Consider the following 27,764-nt stretch of genomic DNA (forward strand, 5'->3'; position numbering starts at 1 on the left):
CGCTGTGCTCAGATTTGGCCGCAGACCGCCCGCTTTGTCCCAGTGTGCCAATGTTGGTACGCCATGAGCATGACCCACACCAGCGTAGAACGATTACGGCTTATGTTGCACGCTTGTTGTGTTACTTCTGTTGTGTTGTGATTTCGAAAAACAGGTAGACAGCGTCCACCTCGTGACGTTTTTTGCCGAGCCCGTCCTTACCGAGGAGTTCTCTACGGCGTTGTGCACCGGATGCACGGATGAGCGGGACAGTTTCCGACACCTTTTGAGCTAGCATTCCGGTCCAGGTTGCTGTGGAATGTGCTTTGTGTGCTTACGTGTAAGAAAAACTGCGGATTTTCTTTGCCGACCTCGCATGTACCGCTGTCTCGCAATCTACTGCATCTGTCTTCTCGTGCCTCTGCACGTCCCTTTCCCTTCTTCCGTTTTTCCTGAACATCCGAAGTTTGGTCTACGTCGGGGCAAACACCTTCATGTCGACATCGAAGCTGTTGCAGTGCGTTGCTAATGCGAGACATGGGCTGAGGGCTCTTTGTTATGAATTGTGTCCGAACCTTGTGACGAACGAACGCACGAACAATTGTGACGGATGTCTGGGATCAGAGGTCACGCAAAGCAGTGCTTATCGTGTGAACCCCGACCCCACCATCCAATGGTGGTATTCCAGTTTAACGACAGAAATTTTGCGGCAAAAGTTTAACGTGATGCAATGTTCGGCATGGTTTGCCTCACCTCCTAACCCCACTGTACCTTGAGCGGCAGTTGCCAACGATCGCAGGCCATTCCAGTCTGGGGCAAATAGCAAATGTATGTAGCGATTCAACCTCTTACCACGGGCAAGTTGAGGGGCAGACGCTCTAGCCGACGGAGTTACGGAGGTGGGCTCAGCCTTTTTGATGTACGGTGTATTAAGCCAGGCTTCTGACTTGCATGGGTTCGGGACGCCCTGATGTTTTGACTGCACGTACATCATGAAAGCACCACCACTCTTCTGCAAAAATGTGCATTCTTTGTCGGGAGGGGGAAAAACAAAATGAGCTTTTTGGAGAGATCTCCTCGAACCAAGCTGTCCAGGACCATTCGGGCTCCATGATATTCGGTATGCATACGACGTCAGACTAATGCAGTTTAGACAGCCCAAGCCACACATCCGCTCCCGGGTTGTGTAATCAGAGGTCAGAAAAGAGTAGCCTCAATGTGGAATTATGCCACTACGGATCTCGTTAATTTCACAAAATTATACATGCACATTACGACCCGTGACATAACTGATCTTGACCTTTCCTCGCCAGCTCTGGCCGGCTGCACATATCCATGCATGCGTGGAGGGTTTCCGTGTTTGTTTGTTTTTTTGTTGTTGTTTGTTCCTTTTATGTTTTTTTTTTTGTCGGTGCGCTCTGCTACCCAACTAATCGGCATCATTCACCACCATGATTTTTGCCGAGTGAGTAAGATATACAGCGACCCTGAAGGCGAAAGCACATCAGCTCGGACCCCAAGTCCACTCACACCGTACACTAGCGCTGTCTTTCCGGCTTATGCAGGCTTTGTTGGTCGGTGTTAGTTGGCGTGGTCCATTCCGGAGTTGCTCTATGGACGCCTCACCCAACCTTCAAGGCCAGCGTCTGGTCGGCTGCCTGGCCGCTGTTTGGTCAGGCGAAGGGCCTTCTGTTTGGTCAGCTGTCAGGCCGCTATTCTGCCAGCTGTCTGGTCGCTGTTTGGTCAGTTGTCCTGTCGCTGCTTGGCCAGCCGTCGGGCCGCTGTTTGGTCAGCCGTTGGGCCGCTGTTTGGTCAACCGTCGAGCCGCTGTTTGGTCAGTTGTCGGGCCGCTGTTTGGTCAACTGTCTGGCCGCTGTTTGGTCAGCTGTCTGGCCGCTGTTTGGTTAGCTGTCTGGACGCTGTTTGGTCAGTTGGCTTGCCGCTGTTTGGTCAGCTGTCTGGTCGCTGTTTGGTCAGCTGTCTGGCCGCTGTTTCTTCAGCTGTCGAGCCGCTTTTTTGTTAGCTGAAGGGCCTTCTGTTTGTTCGCTGGAGAGCGTGCAGAGCTAGGGCTAAGCTGTGCGTGGCGGACAGACCTTTATATCATCCAATATGTGTCGATCCCTCTCTGGTATCCGGATATCGTCTGACCCGTGCACAAAATTTGCAAAATTTAAGCCAGTTCATCGTGGCATGGCAGATATTTGCCGATTCGTGCTATATTATGTACATTGACTCGGATCTCTCGTTCAGCCACGTGGAGCTTTGCCTCTGCACATGTGGCCTGTCGGTCATATGGGCTGTTCCTTTTCGCATGCGGCAATTTCCTTCTCTGTTTCATTTTTCACCGCTGTTGGTTTTGTTCATGTTTGTGCATTTTGTGTTTCCCAACGCCGTTTTGGAACGCCAATGCGAAAAGCGGGTTTTTTGGAGATGGATGCGCGTCCCCCACTTCTCAAGTCGGCACGCATCCCACCGCGGGCCCATCTCTGCTGACCGCCCCGTCCCCTCCCCTCACGCGATACGGGCCATGCTGGCACCACTGAGGTGACCCGTGTAACCGTACCGTTGCCACGCTCCAGATCGCCGCAGTCACCAGCGGGGCATGACCCGAGACCTCGTGACGCTGCGCGGCGGGGCGAGGCGGCTCGATCAAGACACGCAGGTCAGGTCGAGTCGGCTGGTGCTTACTGGAACGCCCCAGACAGAGAGGGCGTAGTGACTGGAGTTACGTCGTTGTAGTTTACGGCTGCCGTGCATGCACTGCACGCCATCTATACGGATGACAGTAGTCATGGTATGGTGGACCAGCAACATTTCGACGGTTTTTTTTGTAGCCACTGACCCAAAACGCACACACAAAGTAAGCACGTGTCTTTGTGTTAACGCCCCTACGGTTCTGTGTAGCGGGAACCCGCTTCATCAGCAGACACGCTATATACTGCACGACGAAGTGCCTTTAATCCGAATCACCATCATCATTTCTCGTGCCGAAGAACATTGGGGCGCCTTGAAACGCCCTCACATATTTCCAAAGGCTATCAAACCGCAAGCAATCTCCAGAGCCACAGGCCTATCAGCTGAAACCGCTGGGGGGAAAGCGCAATCTCGTCGGTGGTGAAGAGCTTTCATAAGTAGCGTGTGTGCGTGTCTAGATGGCCGTGCGTATCGTTTTAACGATACGAAGCCTCCCCTGCTGTCATTATGACGTTTCTGTTTCGTCACAGTCTCATGTGAGGCCGTTCTCTCCAGCGTCTCATTCGCTCAGCGTTTTTAGCCCGGGTGGTGTCGAACACTCGAAAGCTGGCACCCACGTGTACCCTGGTGCTGCGCTCGTGTGCATTCAGACCCTTGAGAAATATGCTCCACATTTGAGCCTTGGTGTGCTTTAGAAGGTTTGAACACGACAGCATTTCACTCCAGTGAAAAACCCACGACTCCGGCACCTGCCCAAGTTTGGTACATGGAGGATGCCTGGACCAGTCTGGGCCCGGTTTGTACCTTTCTTCTCTCCGATCCAACGTCCAACAACGCACTGTTGGACCTGCACTCGTAGGATCGCGTGGTTTGCTGTCGCTCTAATTTGGTCGAAAAATATCAACTAAAGCAGTGAGTGTTAACAAAGATTGGTGACATCCTGGAGCTGGGAGCTGAACTAAGTCTCCGAGCTAGTTCTGAGGTACAGTTTCTCGACGCAGGGCTGGTGATTGAAGTTTCAACTTTCAGTTCCGTTATGCTTAACTCGTGCAATAGCTCATATACAAAACTCCCGTATTTGAACCGGGTGTGCCTAGAGATTGATTTCTTAACTGGACCTAGTTAGCTAAATGAGTCATTACCTTAACGCTATCACATTGCAAGTTAGCATACGAAGGTAGACATATGGCAGCACTCTGATTTGTTTTTGCATACACCATGTTAGCTTAGCGTGTTATGCACTATATTATACGAACGGGAAATGGGGTCCTCCGGCAGCTGATCCACTCATATCTTGTGACAAAACCAGATGCACTTCGAAAACCCAGGGACAGAAAACACAAAAACCATTTTACAACATGGCTTTTGTGTCCCACAACTAGTTGCAGCCTTAACAAAACGTTCAACATCTTTACTTCCTGGAGAATTGTAGCCTAATGTCAGTTCCAACCACTGGAATTGACACAATCCGCGCTAAAAATGTGGTCCAGCGCTGTGCGAAACTAGCCTGGGCGTCTGCATATCCGACTGATTCACACCACTCCACGCTCCGTCACATATGTCAAATGATTGTTATTCGACAGCACGGCAACACACCAAACAATCAAGGCATTCTTAGTCGCACTCCAATAAACTTCCCGACTTTACGGGATCGCCACAATGACAAAAAAGCGGAGCACACATCGGTGTTTGTAGCACACCCTTTGTTTCTCCGTGCGCGGAATCCCCTCGGCCAGCCACACCAGCGCGATGTAGCGCAGGGCGTCGTTCCGGACGACGGAGCCTCGCCAGGATCTCCGCCCCGCCCCGTCACCGCCGAATGCGACAGACTCCCGACGGAGGCGTCGGCATTGTCTCGGCACGCGGCCGGACGTGTTCGCGGCCGGGCCGTTAACATATTCGGCCGCGGCGCCGCGCCCGGCCACGGCGCCCTCCTTCCTGTTGTGGCCGTTTCGCCGCGTCAGGCCGACACCTTGGGCGGGCGGGCGCCCTGCAATTACGTCGGCCTGGGGACAAAGGCGGCGGCGGCGGCGTCTCAGGTACACCCTGCACCGGTGCAGGGAAGTTCTGAAACCGCCCTGCCCCACCCTGACTCGCCCTGACTCGCCCTGGCTCGCCCGGGCTCGCCCTGGCCCGCCCTGACCTGCCTTACCCCATCCCGACTCGCCCTGACCGGTGCCAGACCCGCCCTGACCCGCCCGGGCTCGCCCTGACCCGTCTCGACCCGCCTGGGCTCGCCCTGACCCGCCCTGCCCGACCTGACCCGTCCTTACCCGCCGTGACCCGCCCTGGCCCGCCGTGACCCGCCCGGGCTCGCCCTGACCCGTCTCGACCCGCCTGGGCTCGCCCTGACCCGCCTGCCCCGACCTGACCCGTCCTTACCCGCCATGACCCGCCCTGGCCCGCCCTGACCCGCCCGGCTCGCCCTGACCCGTCTCGACCCGCCTGGGCTCGCCCTGACCCGCCCTGCCCCGACCTGACCCGTCCTTACCCGCGTGACCCGCCCTGGCCCACCCTGACCCGCCCGGGCTCGCCCTGACCCATCCCGACCCACCCTGCCCCGTCCTGCCCCCGCCCTGCCCTGCCCCGCCCCGGGCTCTCTCTGACTCGTCCCTGCCTTGCCCTGATCTGCCCTGCGCCGACTTGACCCACCGTGACCCACCCTGTCACACCTGACCATGCTGACCCGCCCTGCCCCTCCGTGACCCGCCGTGACCCGTCCTGACCCCGCCCCTGACACTCCCAAAGCTGATGACCTGCTGAGATCCAGGGGCAGGAAGCAGAACCCGTGATCCAACAGCGCCGGCTGGGCGTGAGTCCGAAACGTGCGCGTTGTTGGTCCCAACCAGTATAGATAGGTCAGACGACAATGGTCAGGTAGGAAAAACCTGACATGGGCGCGCGTGGGTTGAGTGATTGGTGCCTTCGACTATCACGTTGGCTGGATTTAGGTTCAAATCTCTGTTGCGTCACAGCGCCAGACGCTCGCATGTTGGGTCCGGTTCAGATCTCGGTTATGCCATGTCCCCTTAGCGCTAATAAGACTTCTACAGTCACTGACTCGCCCTGACCCATCCCGACCCACCTGCCCCGTCCTGTCCCGCCCGGCCCTGCCCTGCCCCGCCCCGGCTCTCTCTGACTCGTCCCCTGCCTTGCCCTGACTGCCCTGCCCCTGTCCCTGCCCTGTAAAAGGTTGCCAGACGACGTGCGTCGGTTCCTCCTTTCTTTAAAAGGGCAGCCGTATGTAATGCAGCGTGGCGCCTGGTATAAAACATGTGAGGTACTTGCTCAACAGCCCTCGGCAGGTTTGCTATGGCTAAAACGATTCAAGGCCAAAAATATCGACATGCAGAAACCAAACTAGCTATATAACGGATTCATACCTGGAGGTCCACGTAGCGAGCCCTGCTGATGACTCAGCACCAAGCCATCCAAATGCATCCGAGGGTAAATGTCGAGGCATTGTAGCACTGGGATTGGGCTGGCTTTAGGGTAAATAGATCGCGACATTATGCAGACAGGGAGCTGCCAGCTGCCAGACAGCACCGTAGCTGATCTGATCTTAAGTGGTGTCTGACTTGATCTGATGTGGCTGATCTGATCCGATGTGGTGTCTGATCTGATCTGATGTGGTTGCCGATCTGATGTGATGTCTGACCTGATCTGGTGTGGTGTCTGACCTGATCTGATGTGGTGTTTGACCTAATCCGATTTGGTGTCTGACCTGATCTGATGTCGTGTCTGACCTGATATCATGTGGTGTATGCTCAGATTTCTGGTCCCATGCCAGTCCCGGCTGAGTTGAACTCATTGAGGAACATTGTAGCAAAGCTGGCTGGTTGTAGCGTCATAGAAGATAGCAGACTTTTAAACTGCTGGGATCATTCACCGGCTGGAGATAACTTTATAATGGCGTCTTGCGATAGACGGCTAAAAGATATCTGCTAAACTGCTAGTTTTTATTTTTTTAGTTCAGTTAAGTAAAAAAGACTGCTAAAAGATAAAAGATAAGAGTGTAAAGCCTGTGTGTATGCATTTTCCGCAGAGAAAAACACGGATGTTGTCGACTCGGGATGCTGCGACCCGCCTACCTCTCATGCAAGAGTTGTCTCGAATTATAAAAGAAATTCCACCGCATGATACACAGAGACCAAAACAGTCCACTCACTTTCCGAGCGCTCGGCAAACGAAGCGCGCCCACGCGACGTATATCAACAGTGCTTTGGCCCAGTTATGCAAGGGATCGATCACGGCAGCCCGCGTTACGTGCCTGCCCGGGTGTCTGTGGTGGGTGGTGGGGTCGTTTTCACTCCCCGGGCGTCGTGCTGTGGCGTGACGATCTTGGTTTTTGTGACGACCAAAAACCCCTCAGCTGAGAGATAATGAAATTCTGAAAGTGCGCAAAACATTCCTCGCGTCCAGTTCGACCGAAGGCCAGTGGATCTCTGAACTGAGGACCTGAGAAGAGTACCTACAATTGATGGAGTTAATGAGCTTGCAGGCTATTTTTAAGTATTGATCAAACGCCCGACACCAGAAACGCTGACACTTTAATTAATTTTACGGCCATGGAAGTAGCCTAAATCTGTCATCGTCCAGTAAAGCTAGGCAGCTCTCAGGCCACCCTTGCATGTGGTGTTAGGTTTAAAACACGATAGGCACTCGTGGCAAATCTGGACCACAAGGTGCTTCGAGTGTGCTCACATTGAGGTCTCCGAAGCACATCGTGGGTCAGGATGTAGGGCAGCCATTTCCCGCTGGCGTAAGATTGTTATACGACACGCTATTCTGGCATCAGGGTGCGTAGTTAATGCACGGATCCGATTATGTATCTGGCTATATCAGCTGTCTTTTAACGTGGCTTAATGCGTGAAATATACAGCACATCATCCGACTTACTAGACGCATGTTCATAAATGACGATCATTTTAGTTACGATCCCCCTCGGTTGAACACTCCAGAGGTTCAGATGACTAGCCAGAACGAGCAGAAGCTAGAGCCTTACACAGTGTCGTCAGAGCGGTTGAACGAGTCTCAGATTGCACTGATACAGCACCAGTTATTCGCAGGCTGATACGGAGGCTGACTCTGTTTGGATTACCCGGCTGCATAGTGGCCTATTGTTGCGAGGCTGATCAAAGTGGCTCGTAACTAACTGTCCTAATAACTTTCCTCTATTTGCGTCTCAGTGCAGCGATAGGTGGTACTTTACTGTGACGCATTCACTCACATTCCCGATGCCTTACCATGGTGTGGAGGATGGGGCAACAGAGTGGTGGGCGACGGGACACGCCTGAAAATCGGCGATCCGCCGCCGGCGTCTCACAAATGTTCGACGTTAACCCGTGGTGGTTGCAAGGGCAGGCTCGACACTGAGCTGGGGTCGATCCCCTCTCTGTTTGTGGCGTTCCTGTGTCCCTGATTGGCCAGCCCGTCCGTTCATTTCTTGAGAGGTGGTACGCTTAAGTAGCGGAGAAGTAGTGCGCTAAATACATTAAGATCTTTCAAATGACCAATAACTTTTTCTCTTATGAATAGGTTTGGAATTGTTCTGAACATCGTTCTTGTCGTTGTTCTCGTTAATGTTCTTCAGTACTTGGAGGTGTTGTCGAACTTCTCTTAAATGCTGGGATGATCAGGACGGGAGTTTTAAGGTAAGACTAGCATATTCGGCGATTGCTTGACATTTCTGAAGATTTCCCTCTCGGAAAGCATGCGAAATGGAGCTCACATATGTTTTAGGAAATGTATTTTACGCGACGCTCTGTGGTCACGAAGATGGGATGCTCATTTGTTGAATGAGCTCTCTCAACTGTTGGTAAGCTTTCCTTCGCTGCATTCGTACTTATTCATTTATAAAGAGCGCATCTTTGCACAATACAGCGCGCTGTGAAATGAGACGAAGCATTTGTCATAAGTTTTCCAAATGGGATATACAGACTGAGATGTCCTAGATGTAGGGAGCAGGTAGAGCAGTGGTTAAGCTACGCGTCTGGGAAACCACGGGTGCGGGGGTCGATTCCTCGTGGTGCCTATCTTTCCTGCCAGGATGGGAGACAGGCGATGCCTTATAGCCTTTGCAGCTGAGTGCGTCGTAAAACCCCCAAACCCACCCCCTAATGTACCCAACGGGTGTATGTACTCGAAACATCACATGCTAACTAAACCATCATGTAGTAATACCTGTTCCGAACGTTTGCGGTGAGTTCATACGAGGCACGTAAGGCCAATGCATTGACCCGTACAGCCTCAGGCCGGAGTAAACGACCTTTTGACCTCGAGACACCATGACTAGCCGCGGCTTGGAATGCATGCCGTCCACTTTGAATGTGAATAACGAGGACGGCGGGAAAACAAGTGCGGGGAACGAGGTTCCAACAAAGCGGCAGGAACTCAACAGAGCTATGGCGGAGGTCGATGCCCCGGATGCTCACTCCCCCTCCCCCCCCCCCCCATCCCGAATTTACATCGGGTCTTCGGCGACAGTGGCAGTGGCTTGACAATGCTGAAACTGCTTTAATGAATGCCTACCTGTTCTTACGGATCCTGGGATACTCACGACTGATGTATGGCACGCAGTGGCGTTGACGCTGCTGCATAATTTGGTGACTTAATTAGATATGTGCCGTGCTTAATAACAGTCACGATGTCTGAAGGCTGGCTCGCAACGATCATGTAAGACGAAGATTCTCCAAGTTTTGTCTAACCACGATGTTCTACGATCTGGTCTGTGACAGCTTTTCGCGTTCCATTGGATTGCAAGCCTTTTTGTTGTGGTACGCTACAATTTAAAGTTATGCCACCTTGTCACGCAAAAACTTCCGTTGCGAAGTCCTTCCATGTCCGTACTTCATAATGTGTGTACCATTCTGCTAGTTTGCTGTATTGCAACAACGATCCCACATAGCTCAGCGTAAGCGCAACGCACCATACCCGTAACTACACGAAATGTAATGTTCTAAAGCAGCGAGCTTACGAGACGGCCCAGTCGCAGCGCCGCATGCGTGCCTCCGTTATATTGCCCGGCTCCGTGCCATTCTGAGCCATCCGTTACACTAGTTCCGTAGGCTTCTGATGACCATTGATTCATTGATCCATGAATCACCATTGGCGCGGCGGAACAGCCCGTCTTTAAAGGGCCGCTGGACCGTGCAGGCCGGACGGAACCCAAGAATGCCCTACCCATCAACCGCGCTTGGGGTTTTAACAGCCGCGACCTCCTGCGTGTCCGGGAACAACGAATGCTAATCAGGCAGAAAACTGACTGGCTTTCATCGTACAGAGTGTACGAGAAACCACGTTCTTGAGAAAGTCTATCGTGACTTTGTGTGGGAGGAGTCGGCGACCACGCGTCACGAACTGCTACGTGCGTGGTCTTCGCTGCCTGCGTGACCGAGGGTTTGATCACACAGATAAACAGCGCATTTGCTTTCGTTTACACCTCCCACCAACGCGTGGGCAGATAAATTATCCTATTTCTGCTTTTATAGAACCACGATGGGACATTATAGTTCTGCCCAAATGCTTGAATTATCCGAAAATCTCAAATTGGGTTTTGAAGTGCACTTGCAACTCATGTGATGGTTCTGCATGCGGCAAGTGAATGTATCAGTGTTAACGGCAGCTCCCTTGTGTTCCAGGCAACAGAGAGCCGACGGAGACAAGACTGCGACTCGAGCCCTCATCACACTCTGTTAACGTCCCTGGGAAACTTGTCTTCGCGGCTCACCGCATCGCCAACCGACCCTGACTCGAACCATGACCAGCTCGTGACTCCCATGACCAGCTCGTGACTCTCACGACAGGCCCGTGACTCGCGAGCGACTCGGTGATCGTCTTCTGCCTGGATGGGGTTCGGTCGCGAGAGACAGTGGCGGCCCGGGCGCCGCTGGGCCGCGCCGGAGGTCGGCGAGCCGCTGGCCGACTCGCCGCCGCCGCCGCCGGAAGTGGCGTCAATGTGCGGCTACGTGTCATCGAGAGATCGAGGCGTCACCCAGCGGACCGACCGGCTGCCTCGATCGAGGCGCGAGCACGGCGGTGGGACTCGACGTGTGACGGACCCACGCGGGTCGGACGCGCCACCCGCAACCCTCAACCAGTGCCAAAGTCTTGCGGTGTCGAAGCCGTTGAACACGTGCTGCCACCTGTGGACGACACTTGCGTTAGTGTTCGCGGTGCTAGTGGCGCCAGTGTGCTCCAACGTGCCGCCTCGATTTGTGCTGGATGGTCAGAGTGAGATCGTACTGAGACTGAGGGAGGGATCACAGACGCCCGTTGGTGAGTACTTACCCCATTTCTCTTAGTATTTACTCCCTTACTACTTACTTACTTCCAACTGGCGTTAGGAGTGAGTCCTGAAGGGTCAGTCTCCATTTCGTGCATGACGCTGCTCAAAAGCGAGACATGAAGGCCAGCCAATGTTATCTTTATGTACATGCATGAAGCTCTTGTTCGCATATCAGTGGTAATGAAGCTGCTCCAGAAGCGAAGCATGGCCTTGCTCAGCACGTTTGGTATTCATAACGGTTGGAATACACGGCTGCCAGATTTCGCACCGGCCACGCCAACTTCCCTCAATCTGAGCAAACTGTTGAATGCTCAGCAGCTTTGCAGCAAAAAGCTTCGTCAGTTTTCGCCCGCCCACGCTTGTATCACAAAATTATCCATTGTGATGGAATGACAAATCTCACAAATGCTCATTTATCCAGTTTTGCGTTACATGCTGTATTAATGCTCAACCTAGGAGATGCTGTATAAGTCAACCACTCCAGCTTTTCACACAACTCCATCTAAATTGTATTACAATTCCAGCAGATCATTCCCAGAACACATCACACAATAGTGACTGAGCAACACCACGCTACGATACACGCCTGATGTTCCACAAAACACAGCCTGATGCCGCCACCTTAAACTCCAATCAGACGTCCCATCACCTGCTTGACCCGGCTGCGCCCCCTCAGGCAGCGTCATCTACCGGCTGCGGGGTTATGACCCGGACGGCGACCGGCTGCGGTTCGCCGTGCGAGGTCAGGTCGGGTCGCGGCTGCTGGAGATCCGCCCTGTCAGCGACACCGAGGCGGACCTGGTGCTCCGGCGAGCTCTCGACCGCGAGGTCAGCACAGAGGGTCACACGGCCGGCTGTGTCGGGTCACGTCTCGAGGTCACCCGAGGTCACCCGGCATGCCAGCTGCTGTGTCGGAACGTGTGTATGACAGATGCGTATGTCAGGTGTCGGTCCGTTCCGTCCGCAATTCTGTATGCGTGTCTGCGCACGCTTCTGCGCGGGATTGTTGTGCTGGCGCTCCTGTATCGTGTCTTTGTGTCGTCTCTCGCGTCCCTGTACTCTATATCATTGCCCGCATTTTTTCTGCATACATCCGCATCTTATTTGCAGTTTATAGACTTTGCGTCGTGTGTGGTGTTTCTTCGTTCTACAACATGTACACGAATGCAATGCAAACACACACACACACACACACACACCACACACACACACACACACACACACACACACACACACACACACACACACACACACACACCACACACACACACACACACACACACACACACACACACACACACACACACACACACACAGAGGGAGAGAGAGAACGAGAGAGAGAGAGAGAGAGAGAGAGAGAGAGAGAGAGAGAGAGAGAGAGAGAGAGAGAGAGAGAGAGAGAGAGAGAGATATATATATATATATATATATCATATATATATATATATATATATGTGTGTGTGTGGGGTGTGTGTGTGTGTGTGTGTGGTGTGTGTGTGTGTGTGTGTGTGTGTGTGTGTGTGTGTGCGTGTGTGTGTGTGTCCATTTTTTCCTATTTTACAGCCATACTGCCAACCACTACCCAGCCTTCAAGCAACGCCTCTGTCCCCGCCCCTCCTCTCCGTGCCCCTCTCTCCACTCCGTCGGTGCGTGCGTGAGGTCCGCGATTTCTCGGGACTCGCCATGACGCGCCGCTGACCCTGCCGTGCGTTACAGCGTGGTGAGACCGTGCCCGTGCCACGACCGTGTAGTGACCGTGTAGTGAACGCACCACTGACCGCGCCATTGATCGTGCCAATCCCTGTGGCATTGGATGTAGCTGTTAGCCTAGTCACACTAAGCCGCTGACGGCACCTGTGACCGTGCCGACTGTAGCATTGGTTGTGCCAACGACCTTGACCTTGACCGACCTTGACCGTGCCCGCGACCAGGACGATGCCTGCAAGCGTTCAAGGTTTATTTTCGTCCCCTCGCTTGTTCCCGTGCCAATAACCATGTCAACGATTGCAGCAGTTTCCGTTCCCGTTCCCGTCACCGTTACTGTTCCATCTCCAGCTTGTGTGCCCGTCCCGGCTCCTGTGTCAGCTCCCGTGCCCGCTGCTTTGTCAGCTCACGCGCCCGCTCCTGTATCAGCTCACGCGCCCGCTCCTGTGCCAGCTCCTGTGCCAGCTCCCGCGCCCGCTCCTGTACCAGCCCCCGCGCCCGCTCCTGTGCCCGCTCCTGTGCCAGCTCCCGTGCCAGCTCCCGTGTCCGTTGCTGTGCCAGAACCGGCGCCAGTTCTCGTGCCCGTGCCCGTGCCCGTGCCCGTGCCCGTGAGCCTGAGCTCGGCCGCGTGTCCGCCAGCTGGAGGACGAGTACAGCGTGGTGCTGACGCTGACGGACGGGCGGCTGGGCGAGGCCGTCGTCACGCAGTCTCTGCTCGTGCTCGTCGAGGACGTCAACGACAACAGCCCGCTCTTCCTGCCGCACGAGCCGACGCTGACCGTAGCCGAGGATGCCGCGCCGCGCGTGCTCGCCGTCCTCCAGGCTACCGATCGGGACGAGGGTCCGTTTGGTCAGGTCAGTGACGGTCCGTTCAGGCGGGCCGGTGCGGGGGATGTGGGTCCGTTCGGCCAGGGTACTACAGGAACCAGGGTCCGTTCGGCCAGGTCAGTGACGGTCCGTTCAGGCAGGCCGGTGCGGGGATGTGGGTTCGCTCGGCCAGATCACTACAGGGACGAGGGTTCGTTCGGCCAGATCAGTGGGAGGACAAGGGCCTTCTCAGTCAGGTCAGTGTAGTAGAGGTCCACTTGGCCTGGTGACTGTAGGAGTGAAGGCCGTTTGGTCAGGAATGTGTTGGGTGCAAGCTTCGAACACGCATGACGTTTGGTGCTGCATAATACGGGAAATGAGGCAGTGGTACAGTGTTCGGCAGTTTGAGTTGTGACAACAACAAAATTTGGAATCGAGTAACTTTAGGATATTGCTATAACCAAGCATGCAAATGCATGTTGACAATGTAAAACCACGGATAAATATACAGAACATCACGAACCAGTCGGGCAACGACTCCGACATCATAAAGATGTTCTGTGACGTAATCAAACTATGACGTATTGATGAACATGTTTACTGAATAGTGAAATTTTATTGGCTTTAGTAGTCTTTTACATTTCAAAGGAAGCCAATAGCTACAAGTGAACTTATTTCGTCATATCTGGCGCCTGCCTCAAGATCTCCATCCTTGGAACATTCCCTTTAAGCAAGCTTACTGCCAACCCACACATCTCTCCATCCTCCTGGGAGAGTAAAGCTCCGTCCTCGTTCGTTCACGCAACAGCTCAAAGGAAGTCAACGCCATCAACCTGCCAGTACCATACCCACTAACGACATCTGTTGGTGTGCCGTGCAGGTCGTGTATCGACTGGTGACCGAGTCAAGCACCGATAGTGAGCTGTTCTCGGTGAGCACCCAGGAGGGACGGGCTGTGCTGAGGCTGGAGGGTGCACTCGACTACGAGCGTCAGCCCTTCTACCAGCTGCAAGTGCTGGCAGTGGATAGGGCGGCAATCAACGCTCACACAGGTCAGCGGCAGATGGCAGCACTTTGTAAACTGTGTCCAGATCTCGCACGATGATGGTGATATTTGACTGGCTTCCACACATCCGAATGAGTAGGGTTTTTAAATCTTCTTCTTCCTCATTGGCTTGCTTGTTCAAAATGCTTGCAACGCCGCCAATCGACAGACCGTCAACGGTACGTCAATCCTAGTCTGTCGGAAGTCAGCTGCGGTCGTCAGCCACGGGCCAACCTAATGGCGTCCTGACCAGAGCCCTGCCCGAACGCCCGGACAAAACCCCAACAGAGCGCTCGTGTGGAGGGGGGGGGGGGCATGGCTCGGCGGCGGCTGTCTTCTACATCGCCACAGACCACCCACTGCTCTACTTAATCCCTTAGCCCTAAAATAGCCATTTGTGAACGAATGTACTTTAATCCAGTCCATTACATACGCGATGTTATAAAGACCGATTCGTTCCTTCTCTTGGACCCTATTAGAAATCCTCACGTCACCCTGGATAATGGAGGAACCCAACCTTACTGACTGTCTCTCTCCGCTGACCATTAGCACGGCAGCCTGTGACCAGAAGCTTAGCAAGGGGCTTTGCCAGCTTTCCTGCACCCCAGACAGGTCTATGTGAGGCCTCTTTCCTCTCGTGTCGCTCGTGCGACGTGTCGTCTGACGTGTATCCGCGACCTTGGCATTACTCCAGGCTCTTGTATGTGAATGAACTTTTTATTTGACCTTGCTCCTTTCGGGTGGTAAGTGCCATTTATTGCTTTGACCGGGAGCCCAGCAATGTTAACCTGTCATTGTGTTCTGCTTTGGGCGTTTCTTGCGATGCCAGCAATGTACGTACGTGTAGGACGTGTTTCGTGTACTATGTGTTGTACATGTTTCGTGTTACGTGTACGTGTGGTAAGTACGTGTTTCGTGTTACGTGTACGTGTGGTAAGTACGTGTTTCACTTGACGATGAGCACGCCAAGTGGCATTGTTCATTTCGGATCATGTAAGTTGCTTTGTTTAACAAAACCTTTAACATGTGATGTCAACCCTGACGTATGGCAGTAACCACTTCACATGACCTTGACCCCTGCGCTTGTCTCCGACCTGCAGCCACGGCGGCGGTAGTGGTGCGAGTGGAGGATGTTGCCGATAGTCCGCCAGAGTTCGTGGTGGTGCCGCCCGTCACACGCATTCCAGAAGATCTTCCAGTGAAATCCCAGGTCATGCAAGGTCAGTATCGCTGTGTTTATGACATCATGAGGGATGTGCAAGGGAAAACAGTGGGGGGGGGGGGGGGGTGGAAAAAAGAGTTTAAAAAAATGTTATGATTGGTTTGTTCCATATTTGATTTGATTTTGATTTGATTTGATCTCTTCAATAAAAGAATCCCATAAAAGTATGGCTAAAATATGCCCGTCTATTCTACGAATGCTGACATGTTGTATCCATCGGTCATTGGTGTATGTTATTGAATTTAGAGTCAGTATGGTCCTTCGTCAAACTGGACTAGTGATGAAGTATGGGAACGGATTTTGAAATATTCTGGAAGTGGTGGCAAAATATGGAACCACCTTTTGTAGAATGTGCACTCCAATTTCGTTTACTCATGTCTGGTGTTTTTGATGATCATAAGTCCTGCTTATGCCATCAGACACCCCACCTCCCCAACCCCCCCCCCCCCCCCCAACCCCGGACGACCCATACAGTTGCTGAACATATTGAACATCGAATAGAGGTGAACTCGATCAATGTAGATTTCCCCTGTCATTTAGGCACATGCCTGATATATCCTTACGCGTGTATGTTGGGTCAGCTCTGACTGTTCTCACTGGTTCCCAGTGATGGCCATCGATGGAGACCGAGGAGTGAACGCGCCAATAGAGTACGCCCTGTTCGGCGGCGGCGACAGCTTCGAGATCGACGCCGCTAGTGGCGCCGTCTATGTGGCGGGCGAGCTGGACCGGGAGAAGCGCATCGAGACCAATGGCGCCTTCATCCTCACCATCGGGGTGAGTTTCACAGCCTGCGTATGAACACAAGCTTTTGAAGAAGTTGTGTACCTATGCGTCACTTGGGCACATATTGAAAAAAATGTGGCTTATACAAAATATATGCAGTCTCCGCAGGCAGATCAGTCCATGGTGGAGTCAAGCCTTGCCCTCCCCCCAATTTTTTTTTAAAGTGCCTCGTGCCAAACTCAGAATACTTGCCGGACCTCCTTTCGTAATCATGTGTCATGTTACGGATGCAAGGAGAACACGGGGGTATCTATCAGTATCTGCAGTATCTATGCTACCCATGATTTTTTTTTGTATGTACCGATCAACCAAAGTCATTGACTTCCCCTAATTGCGATGTGATGGCGGTTGACTGTTCGGAAGCACCGGAGTTTTTGTAGCACTTAATTGCTAACAAGTTAAAAAGCATGATAGAAATATATTTTCACTGTGTGCCCCTTACAGGCCTGAGCCTTTGACTGTGCCTCCATCGAACTCTCACCAATCCTTACTCCTTCTGACCCCTGTGCCTCACTCTCACTCCCCCGGGCCTCGCATTGGCTACACTCTGCCTCACCTTGACTCCCCTCTGCCTCACCCTGACTCCGCCTCTGCGACAGGCGCGCGAGGCCGGCTCTGACGCAGAGCACGTGACCACGGAGGCCACCGTCATCCTGACTGACGTCAACGACGAGCGGCCCACCTTCCGCAGCGCCACCTATACGGCCGAGGTCAGCGAGTCGGCGCAACGCCATCTACCGGTGACCCTGCTCGGCCCGGCCCGGCCCCAGGTGTACGACTACGACCAGGTGAGCCGGCGGCGGCACAGCGGGGCGGCAGGGCTAAAGAAAAATGTTTCCCGCGTCTGCTACAGCAGCTGCTGCCAGGACACTGGCCGCTGACTCCGGTGTGACAAGTTGGATGCTGCGATTTTCCTTCCAGATTCGTTTTGGTGGGAGTGATGTGCTGCATTATTCGTTCGAATCGCGTCTTGTTGCTCATTTGGGGCGGGAGATGAGCGTGGTTGAGCATGCTCGTTATCCGGTTGGATGAAAAGCGCCTTTTCTTCCCCCGCTTGCATTCGTATCTCACATTATTCGGAGCGCCTCCGCACCATTTAAAGACATGAGACATGTCTGCGACTTTTGTTAACACGTGCCCGGGTGACCGGCTGAATACCATTCACCCGAGTGGGGGTCAGTTTGCCCCCCACCCCGAGATCTCAGAAACTATGATAGCTAGGGGCACCAAATTCTCAGCGTAGTTTGATCTGTACATGGGCTTACTTTGTAAGAAGTTTGACGTTCCCATATTGTTACCCTGGTAGCAATAAGGCCAAACTAGGGCAAACTACATATTTGTGTTTCAAGTGTCCCCAGACATTCTCATGCAGCCACTGTGAAGTTAGATACCTGTCTTAAGCAAAAGATCAATGAGGTAAGAAATCCATTTTTACCTCTATACGATTAGGGTGGCAAAATATCTACGAGAATACGTCTATTCTGTCATTTGAATAGTCGTCTGGGCTTATGCTAGGCGGTATGCTCCTAAAAACAGAACGCTGACCTCGGTCATTTTAGGTCAGTGACCTACTCTGACCTTAAAAGGAATGGAACATCTCTGCTGCCGTCCCTGTCGTCAATTAATTCAAAATGAGCACCAGAAACTACTCAAAAGACAAGCACTCGAATAAAAAGCAGGTCAGCTTTGACCTCGTTTTGACCTTTAAATCTACCCATAGGCCAGTGGCACTGGTCGTAGTTCTCAGGCCAATTGGTTTGTGGCCCAATAAACTCTCTCAGACATGTGTGGCTTCGTCTAGCACTCCATTCGATGACGCCACTCCCAGTCGAGAATCAGACCCAGACCAATATGGGCCCCATGTCAGTTCTCCTCAGGGAAGTGCTCATCGCCACCAGCTGGGCTATCGCGCTGCTTTCCTCAGGGCACCAACGGCACGTTCCGGATGTACTTGGAGGGTGACGGCGGTATCTTCGAGGTCACGCCGCCCGAGGGCGTAAATGAAGCGACCTTTCTCATCCGCGTGCGTGACCCCGCCGGGCTCGACTTCGAGAAGGTCAAAGGTCAGTGCTGTCGAGGGGTAAATGGGGGATCTTTGGCCCATGAATGTCTGTGGGTTATCGTACGGTATTCGTGCGACGTGTCTTTGGCCGATGCTTGATGGTGTGCTTCAGAAAGCTTCAGCATTTAAATTTACTGCGCTGCACCCAGTGTGTAGTGTGTAAACTCAGTGTGTGAAGCGAGTGTGAAGCCAAGACCGATAGCGATAAGCGATGTCGTAAGACACCTATCCGGCAAACATCAGACCCTTTGAAACAATGCGGCGACACCAATGAGATAAACTGATGCAAGTGCAAAGGCGGCGACCCACCGGCGGACCACCGATCAAGTGTAGACGAAACATTCCGTGTCTTGGCTTGAGGCAAGCGAAATTGACTCAAACGCAGCACTGGCCAGCCTATAGTATGTAGTGGACTATAGCACGTACACGCCCCAAGCTAGGAAAACCTGCAGACTTTTTCTCCGGTTGTGAACTGCACTGCGTGAGTGTATTCCTTTGCCATGTTCTTTTTCCGCTTTGCTGATCAAAGTCTAGCGTCAAGTCAGGCGCTAACATCATCGTCATAGCATCATCATCATCAGCAGCATCATCATCGTCATAGCAACATCGCAGCGGGCGTGCCTGTCAGACCGCCTCCCCCTCTGACCGCGCTCGGCACCGATGTCTGTCTCCCTCGACAGAGCTCAACTTCAGCGTTGTGGCCGAGGAGGTGACCGCGGTCGGGGGCCAGTCATCTCGAGCCCACGTCACGCTGTATGTGCGGGACGCCAACGACAACGTGCCAGAGTTCGCCGAGACGCGCTACGTGGTGAGTTCAACGCGAGCGTTGTGACCTTGATGTGACCTTTACCTCTGCAAGCTGGTGACATCGGTACGGGGTAGCATCGAGTAGTGTTGAAGCAGGTTTGTTGCACTCGAAGCTCTGCGATTAGCCTTAAATTGCACCGGAATTTGCATTTCGTGGTAAATCGCTCTCATATTAACGGCATCGACTATCACGGCCAATATTCTCCTCACTGATGCAGCTGCTCACTTCCTGCAACAGAGACCCGTGATGTGGTAGCGATATGCTTTCTTTAGCGGATGTTCCCGCGCATGCGTAAACGGTGCAGAGTTCATCATATTGTTGAGCATTTCTGATCTTCACGAAACGTCCTTCTTGTTGTTCCGTCTATACCCTGCCGCGTATCCGTATCTGCCTTATTGATCTGACCCGAGGCCCCGACTTGACCCGCCGCCTTCCCGCAGGCCTCCGTGCCGGAAAACGTGCGGCGGGGGACGCTGGTTGCGTGGATGCAGGCCCTGGACCCGGACTCTGGCGCGTTCGGAACGGACGGTGTCCGGTTCACCGGTCTGACGGGAGACATCGCCCAGCAGTGAGTGGACCCCGTCAGCAGCACGACGTCCAGCACGCGTGCGTCACTGAGACAAGAGTCGGCTGGAAGCATGTGCACAGCTCCGTTCAGCTATTTCTCGGAGATGCCGGCCGAATGTCCGTGGACAGATCCCGCTTCAGGTACTCGCTGTAGTTTCTGAGAACTTTCCGTAGCCTTTGACGTCCACACCAGTCTGTAGCTGTTCGTCATCAGTCCGAATGACTCTGACCAGAGTCACTGAGTCATGTTCCGTAAGCCGCGGCCGTCATCCCACTCCATGGCTCATATGCTGCCTGCAGTCTGCGGCTGGACCCCGTGACGGGCAAGATCACCATGGCAACGGACGACCACGGCCTTGACCGTGAGACGACGCCGCGTCACCAGCTGACGGTGGAGGCGCGCGACGACGACGGCCGGGGCAACAGGTCAGCCGCCGGCGCGTGACCTGAGTGACCTTGACCCTGGTAGTATTACAGATGGGATCAATGCTCAGGCTCTCGGCCTCGTCTGGTGCGTTAGTATGCACCACTAGCACTGCGTCCATATTAACACGGCAGGCACGATAATTGTCCAAACGATTACCCTTTCCGCGACCTTGACCTTTGAACGGGGTCTGGGGGGCAGAGGAAGGCGTCTTTCTACTGTCCGTCTGCTCCGGGTATGAATGGTGGCCAGCGTGGTCTGCAGTGCTCTGTTTCCTCAACAGAGCTCTGTGCGTAATCCAGCACATTAGCTCCGAGATAATCTGGGTGTCAACGCATGCGAACTCAGGAGGGGACCCAAGAACAGAGCAGCAGCCATTACGCTAGCCCAGACTTGTCTCCAGTATGTGCTGTGCCGAAATGCTGAAAAAAAGCTGCACGACAAGCCTGCCGGGAGAGCTTCTTCAGCAGCATTCAGCTTCCGTCAGCACCTCCAAACTTGTCTAATCTCCGCACGTGAGGGCATGTCGTGGCCGCCCCCTCTCAAACCGGCCCCGGTCGCGGCCACAGGAACCGCGTGCCTCTGGAGCTGGTGGTGACGGACGTCAACGACCGCGCCCCGCGCTGCCTGCGCCCGCTGTACCAGCTGACCGTGCCCGAGAACAGCCGGCGCCTGCCGCCGGCGCACCTGCTGGAGGCGGCCGATGATGACCAGCCCGGTAGGGTCCCAGCTGCCGCGGCGTTTGGCGAGCGGACGAGGCTCAGAGTTGCTGTTTTAGTTTATTTTGTTTTATTTTGAGCGTAAGTGCTGGCTTGTTTTGATTCTAAGTGTACCAGCAGTTTTTATTTTGAGCCTAAGTATCGGTCAGTTATCGATCAAAGCAGCTATGTTTACTGGGCCACAGCTACATTGTCAGGACATATTAGCATTACAAGAGCAAAGCTTTGACCTCCAGAGCGTGTAAGAAGGTTGATTAGGACTATTGCGTACATGCTCCCAAAACGGCATTTGACTGTAATACGTGTCATCCGGGTTCTCATTCGAATAAATGTTGAACAACGATGATATCTCCACCTGGCGGCGTTGGGGGAAGAGCATTGCAGTTAAAACAATTGGAACTGGATAAACCTGCATATAGTTTCGACCTTTCCGTGATAAAGGTAAACTATTTTATGTTTCTTGGAAAGGGCTTCATTTCAAACGTTCTCAACTGCAGTCACTGGCATATGATGATTTATGATATCCATGGTTGGTATTCCAGATCCATTCCCTGCGAGCCCAGTTGGAAGTAAGCCGCGAGCCAGCTTTTAATAGTATGTTGAGGGAGCCACCTACTTGCTCTCTGTTGGCGCCGTCCCCGGCCTTAACACGCTACCCTCGCCACAGGCACCCCGAACGCGGAGGTCGGCTTTCGCATCCTGGCGGGCGACCCGCAGAGAAACTTCAGTATAGATGGCAGCACCGGCGAACTGCACCTACAGCGCCCTCTAGACTTCGAGGCCATGTACGGCGACGGAGACACCCGCACCATCAACCTCACCATCCAGGTCTTCGACAAAGGTATGGGGCACAGCACGCGTGATGCCTAAAACGCCGTGATTATTTCTGTCCTGTTTCAGGATCCCCGCAGTAGGCCGGGCCCCAGCACGCGCTGCTGGCGCCTCAACGCCGTGTCGACGCCTATTCGTGTTGTGTGGTGTGGGTGCTCTATGGAGATTACACCTACTGCCGGGGCGGATATTTGTTGAAATTCATCACCACGCTCCTCGCCTGGCGTTTTTTGGCGCCGGGTGTAAACACTATTTCTTCTGTTTATATCGGACGGGATTAGTCCGCTAAGTTCTTTCAGGGGCTGAGCAAGCAGAATCGCCCAGACCTCTGTCAAAGCTGGAGCCAAAGCTGGAATCTCAGAGGTGGCGAAGCGGAAGGGACTGCGATTCTCACATGAACTGTGCCCTGGCACGCGTAAAGAATGCCGAGAAGAGTTGGTGCGGCGGGGCTGCTAGTACAAATAACACTGGAGGAGGGGGGGGGGGGGCTGAGCCCCTGTGCTGACTTGAGCCCCTCAGTGCTTTTCTGAGAACCCCGTTGTATGTATATGGGCACTAAGGGAATGCTGGTCCAAGGAAATGCAGCAAGCGTCAAAACTGCTGGCACGCTAGGTGCTGAATCTGTATCGGTGTCAATATCATCACGGGTTCGAACTGAACGTTACTCATGAAGATAAATACAATTTTGGAGCAGACCAACACATGTTTGTATTTTAACGTCTGGAACGCAAATCAAAGCAGCTGAAATTTCTGGGGAGAAATCAGGGGTTAAGGGTAGGCTAGTTCAACTGCATTGGCTCAGTCTGCCAACCGACTGTAGAAACGACCCTTGCTTCTTTTACAAAATGTTCAAACTAGGCCAGTTAGGGTCCTAATTCACATCAGCCACACTGCATTCGACACCAGCGCTATTGTGGAAGGACAGACGTTATCGTGTCCATGTGCATCAGGGGTCGTGCCCACGTCCATGTTCATTTTCATGTCCATGGTCCTGTCCATGCCCAGGGTCGTGTTCATGTCCAAGGTCATGTCCATGTCCGTGGTCGCGTCCATGTCCCTGGTCGTGGCTATGTAGGTAGTCGTGTCCATGGCTATAGAAACAAACGTGATCGTGCCCATGTGCAGCGTAGTGTCCACAGGTGGTACCTGGCCGCGGCAAACGAAACGATTCTGACTAGTGTGCAAAATGTCAAGAATTTGCATGGAAAGGTGCATCTATCACGAGCGCTTTCGGAATACAGCTTAATAGTGTTGTCATGTCATTATATGTTGTCATATAATTATATGTTATCATAATTACAGTCTTTCGATCTTGGACAAAATTTTCTACTGATTTCGGTTTCCCTCGGGGCTGTGCCAAAGCCATTTTTGTCTTCACTGCACCTGCCGCTATGGCGATTTTAAGCACCGCAACACAAATAGTCGCCTTTGCGTACTGCCGGGCGCGCTTGTCCGGGTCTGATTAGTTCCCGTGTTGGCCGCCAGGGGAGCCGCCGCTCTCTTCCACCTGTCTGGTGCAGGTGCTGGTGCAGGACGTCAACGACGTGGCTCCGAGGTTCGAGCGGGCTGTCTACGTCAAGGCTGTGTCGGAAGACGCGCCTGGCGGCACCCACGTCATTCAGGTCAGCGTCGAGGCAGATGTCATGTGGACCAGTTGGGGAACCACTCAGACCAGTTGGACAATTGCTCAGGTCATAGCGTGAACTGGTTCAGCCACGGCTGGAGTAAATGCCATTCACTGAATGATATAACTCAGTAGTGGCTCGGTGCTTCAGTCCGTACGGTGGTCACACCTCAGATGGACCGTTTTTATTTTCTCTGTTTTGTTTTACTCACAGAACCAAAAAATACACATCGTATGTTTATATTTGTAACTTATACCGATTTGTATCGCCTGTTGGGCTTGCAGCTGGTCACAATTTAGCTCCGGCGTTTGTTTCATGATTACCAATGAAGCTTTATAAAACCTTTATCATGTTGGAAAAATGCATATGGCCGTGTTTTCTTGTATTTACTTGTAATGACATGTGCGAATTCACAATAATAGTAATTGTATTACTAAAATTATAAATGACCTAGCCTTGTAACTTTGTGTTTGGTTACATATGTCAATACATCCCGTACGTTTGTCAGGGGCTGTAGCTCAAGTGGTAGAGCGCTCGCTTAGCATGTGAGAGGTACGGGGATCGATACCCCGCAGCTCCAAGCTTTTCGCTCGCAAGAACGGTCTTCTCTTCGACCTTTTGGGCATTCGCTATTGATACTTGGTTTGGACGACTCTGGAAACACATGCGACTACGATGCCTGCTTTCTCACATACGTCCATCAGCCTCTTTTTTTCCTATGGACGGAACGAATAATGGATATAGGAACACACGGATGTTGACACGATTCAAACGTGCATATGATCTGGCACCAACTGGAAGAACACAGCCGGCAACCACAACCGAACCAGCAAAGTAGGTTCAGTTGTGGTTTATGACCACCTTTCGAATTCATTGCCTTGCCATAATTAATAAACGCTTCCTTGAGTACTTGAAGTGCAATTGCTGGAGGGCCGGAGATCATCTGAGTTTTTATGGGAGATGAGTTTTTTATCTGAGTTTATGGAGGACAGCCATTGCGGACAACAAAAGAGAAAAACCGATCATTGGTCGCTTTCTTGGCCGTTAATAGCCCGGTTGTCGGTCGGATATCGCTGTGCTCGCTTTAGCATCGCGGCTATTGCTTCGTAGTCGGCACATGCACCAACTTGGTACTTGGTTTCATGTCTCCATCTTTTGTGGTCGCTGGGATCAGACCTAACTTCTGTATTATACGTTCAAAGCTCTTACGTTAAGTTCACGACATGCAAGAGACCAGGAGGCACTGGCTACTAGCCATAACCTCATTTGAAACGACGTCATAGTGTGAAACAACGACTGTGTCGGGGCTACTCGATGGGATGAGTACAGCTCGAAATAGGGAATTGAGTACCGCTGAGCAAATCGCTCTTGACACCATAGAGTGGTAAACCGAGAGTCTACTGGTTTACTGAAGGTCTATAACTCAGTACAGAAGCTTTAAGGAAAACTAGTAGCTGAAGGTCTTTCCTTCTGATATCAATTTAAGTCCTTTAAAATTCCAGGACCGGTCCATTAAAGCTTTGTGCTATCGTGCTGTCGTAACAGGCTGCTCGCATCAGCCCAGAAATGAGACGGTGATTTTTTTCTATTCTCTCTTCGTCAAGCAGAATTAGTCTCGTATACTTGTAGCCTGGGTTGCCAAATCAGAACAAAATTTCTACCCAAGTCCATCATTTTTTTTATTATTTGTTTTGACAGCTGTCTCTGATCTTTGATCTTTCTCCTTGGCCCTTGCCTTGTTATCCTGCCCGATGGCCTTGGCCTTACATCTGTAAGCATCTGACCTTCGCATGCAGGTGTTTGCAAATAACCTTGACTTGTGACCTTGAGCCCACAGGTGACAGTGTGACATCTTGACCTGTGGTCTTGACCCTGAAGGTACTAGGACGTAATTTTAATCTGTGTCTTAATCCCGCCCTATGAGCTCGCGATTTTGACCTGTGACCTTGACCCCGCAGGTGTCGGCACGTGACGGAGACGGCTCGTACCAGAACAGTCGCGTCGTGTACCGTATCCAGCATGGAGCCCAGGACAAGTTCGTCATCAACTCCACCACTGGCGTCATCACCGTCGCTCAGGTCTGGACGCTCATGTGGAAGGAAAAGGGCAAATGCCCTGCACCAAACTTTCGAGATAGAACAGCTACGTCTCAAGGAGCAAAATTGGCTGCTTAGTTGTAACCAATCAACATAGATGTTGAGCTGTTCGCTTCATGCTTAAAACGCTTCGTGCCCTTCGGAAAAGCGAGTTGACAGATAAGTCGAAGCGTGAGTGCGTGAGTGCGTTTTTAATCCCCCTCGATGAAGTTTTGTGTCGTTTATAGCCCTCCATGGGGGGTTTGTGTCGTTTGGGGAGTGTGTTTCCCGCCCATTTGGCTACCCCTTTGCGACCATTGGTGAGATCTGACGCTAACAACTCGTCAAAGGGAGTGTTCCACATTTAGATGGGGTTTTAAACTGAAATAGCCACTTTGAAGACCTTTCGGTGCTGTCTACAATCCTGTTTTTCTCAAGACCTAAGCCTTTTTGGTTTCTGAGCTACACAACCGCAAAAGAATGGAGAAGGTATATCGGGGAGAGTAGTTGAAGGTCACCCTGGCATTCATGACGTCATGATAACGTTATTCAAAGCCTGTCACTCCATAAGCCATGCAGCGATCAAGGCCAACAAGAAAAATTACAATTCTCGAGGCATTTATAGCTGGTGTTCGTGAGCGCACTTTCCAGATATAACGTCCGTCAATTGGCTCCCAATCAATGTTATGCAAGATACGATCACTCAATCAAACCATGGCGCATTGAGGAACATGTTAACTGAACAGAGAATCGTGTTGTCTAGAGCAGTCTTTTCCATCTAAAAGGTATACGGATAGGCATCAGTGCACTTGTCTCATGATATCTCATGATTGCTTCAATATCTTTAAATGTGAAACATTCCATTTTTAAACACGTTAGAACCAGCCGGACATGCCCACTACGCGCTCTCGGAACTTTTTTCTCCATGTACCTACCTACATCCCATTTACATACTGAGTTCTAAGAGGTCCTCATCACGGCCATCACCTACACGCATCTGTCTACAGCCACCAGCGCCGCTGCTGAGCCCTCGCCCGCGGTGAGAACGGATATAGCTTCTCAATCTGTGGTTTCTCCCCACATTACCATTCATGACATCGATATCGACTACGGATCACCAGGCTATCTGCTGTGCGGTGCGTGAGGGTGAGTCGCGGTGACCGTTTCGCAGGGGGCCAACCTGGACCCGGACTTGAGTCGCCCCCGGGCGGCCCACTTCGAGCTTACGGTGGCGGCGCTAGATGGCGGAATCGGCGCCAACCAACTGGTAGATGTCGCCACCGTCAACATTACCATCCAGGATGTCAATAACAAGCTACCTGCGTGAGTAAACGATGGGTTAGAACTGTATTATATCGCCTTCTGTCTTTTGACCCAGCTTCGGGCGTTAACATGTCGCTTATGGGATAAAGAGGGGTTGCCGTGAACTACCCCGCCCAATATGGGATCCGCAATGCGCAGGGGCCTGCTTGACGTTCTTTTGCAAGTAGTATGTGAGCCGTTGTGATCACGGTGATTACATTATCACTGACTAGAATGACAACAACCATGGGCTTTGATGACGTGCAACAAAACCTAGTGACTGCATTATTCCTGCTTCCCATCGTCGCGTGCTTTTTAAATGCGTGGCGCCCAGGCGTTCACGTCTCAGATGTGTGTTTCCGTGTGCACGGCACAGTCTTCCTCATTCTGTCAATAGTTCTACTAACCGCCATTTCAGTCAGTTTTCCTGGTACAATGTCTTCCAGCCTTTTTTCAGTCCATCTTCCTTGTTCTATCTCGTCCAGCCAAGGTTCAGTCTGACCCGCTCGGTTAACCTCGCCCAGCCGTGCTTCGCTCTGTCTCCGCGGCGCCGTCGTCCCCAGCCGCGGCTCAGTGCGCCCCTCTCACCTACCGGCGTCTGTGCTTCAGGTTCGTGGAGCCGGGCCTGGTAGCGATCCCGGAGAACCTTCGCGTCGGCTCCGTCGTCCGCCGGGTGGCGGCCGTCGACATGGACGCCATCCCTCTCCTGCGATACAGGTGCGCTGACTTGCAGGGGCGGAGTCAGCATACGATCTCGGGGCGGTGATCTGCAGGGGCAGAGTCAGCATACGATCTCGGGGCGGTGGTTCGGTGCAGGGGCGGAGTCA

The 27,764-nt window shown here is 52.7% G+C and overlaps 2 protein-coding genes and 1 non-coding gene across 3 annotated transcripts in view; all 3 read left to right on the plus strand.

The window, feature by feature from the left end:
• LOC119113565 (cadherin-86C) overlaps positions 1 to 10,486 on the plus strand; it is a 23,185-nt gene extending 12,699 nt beyond the window's left edge. The window contains exon 13 of the mRNA XM_037237893.1: positions 10,479 to 10,486. Within this exon, the coding sequence (XP_037093788.1) occupies positions 10,479 to 10,486 (8 nt within the window). The remainder of the gene's footprint in view (positions 1 to 10,478) is intronic.
• On the plus strand, positions 10,319 to 27,703 carry LOC119113676 (cadherin EGF LAG seven-pass G-type receptor 2). The gene is made up of 17 exons (XM_037237977.1): positions 10,319 to 10,950; positions 11,637 to 11,788; positions 13,304 to 13,519; positions 14,352 to 14,523; positions 15,617 to 15,736; positions 16,346 to 16,515; positions 17,124 to 17,312; positions 18,449 to 18,587; positions 19,267 to 19,394; positions 19,835 to 19,962; positions 20,262 to 20,387; positions 20,955 to 21,103; positions 21,772 to 21,945; positions 23,421 to 23,557; positions 25,519 to 25,638; positions 26,807 to 26,958; positions 27,547 to 27,703. The coding sequence occupies exons 1-17, from the start codon at positions 10,521 to 10,523 to the stop codon at positions 27,701 to 27,703; spliced, it is 2,859 nt and encodes a 952-aa protein (XP_037093872.1). The 5' UTR covers positions 10,319 to 10,520.
• TRNAA-AGC (transfer RNA alanine (anticodon AGC)) lies at positions 24,068 to 24,140 on the plus strand. The gene has a single exon. It is a non-coding gene; the product is annotated as a tRNA-Ala (tRNA).
• Positions 27,704 to 27,764: the final 61 nt, after the last annotated feature.

The sequence above is a fragment of the Pollicipes pollicipes genome, unplaced genomic scaffold, assembly GCF_011947565.3.
Source record: "Pollicipes pollicipes isolate AB1234 unplaced genomic scaffold, Ppol_2.1 Scaffold_1600;HRSCAF=1878_pilon_pilon_pilon, whole genome shotgun sequence".
NCBI classification, from domain to species: Eukaryota; Metazoa; Arthropoda; class Thecostraca; order Pollicipedomorpha; family Pollicipedidae; genus Pollicipes; species Pollicipes pollicipes.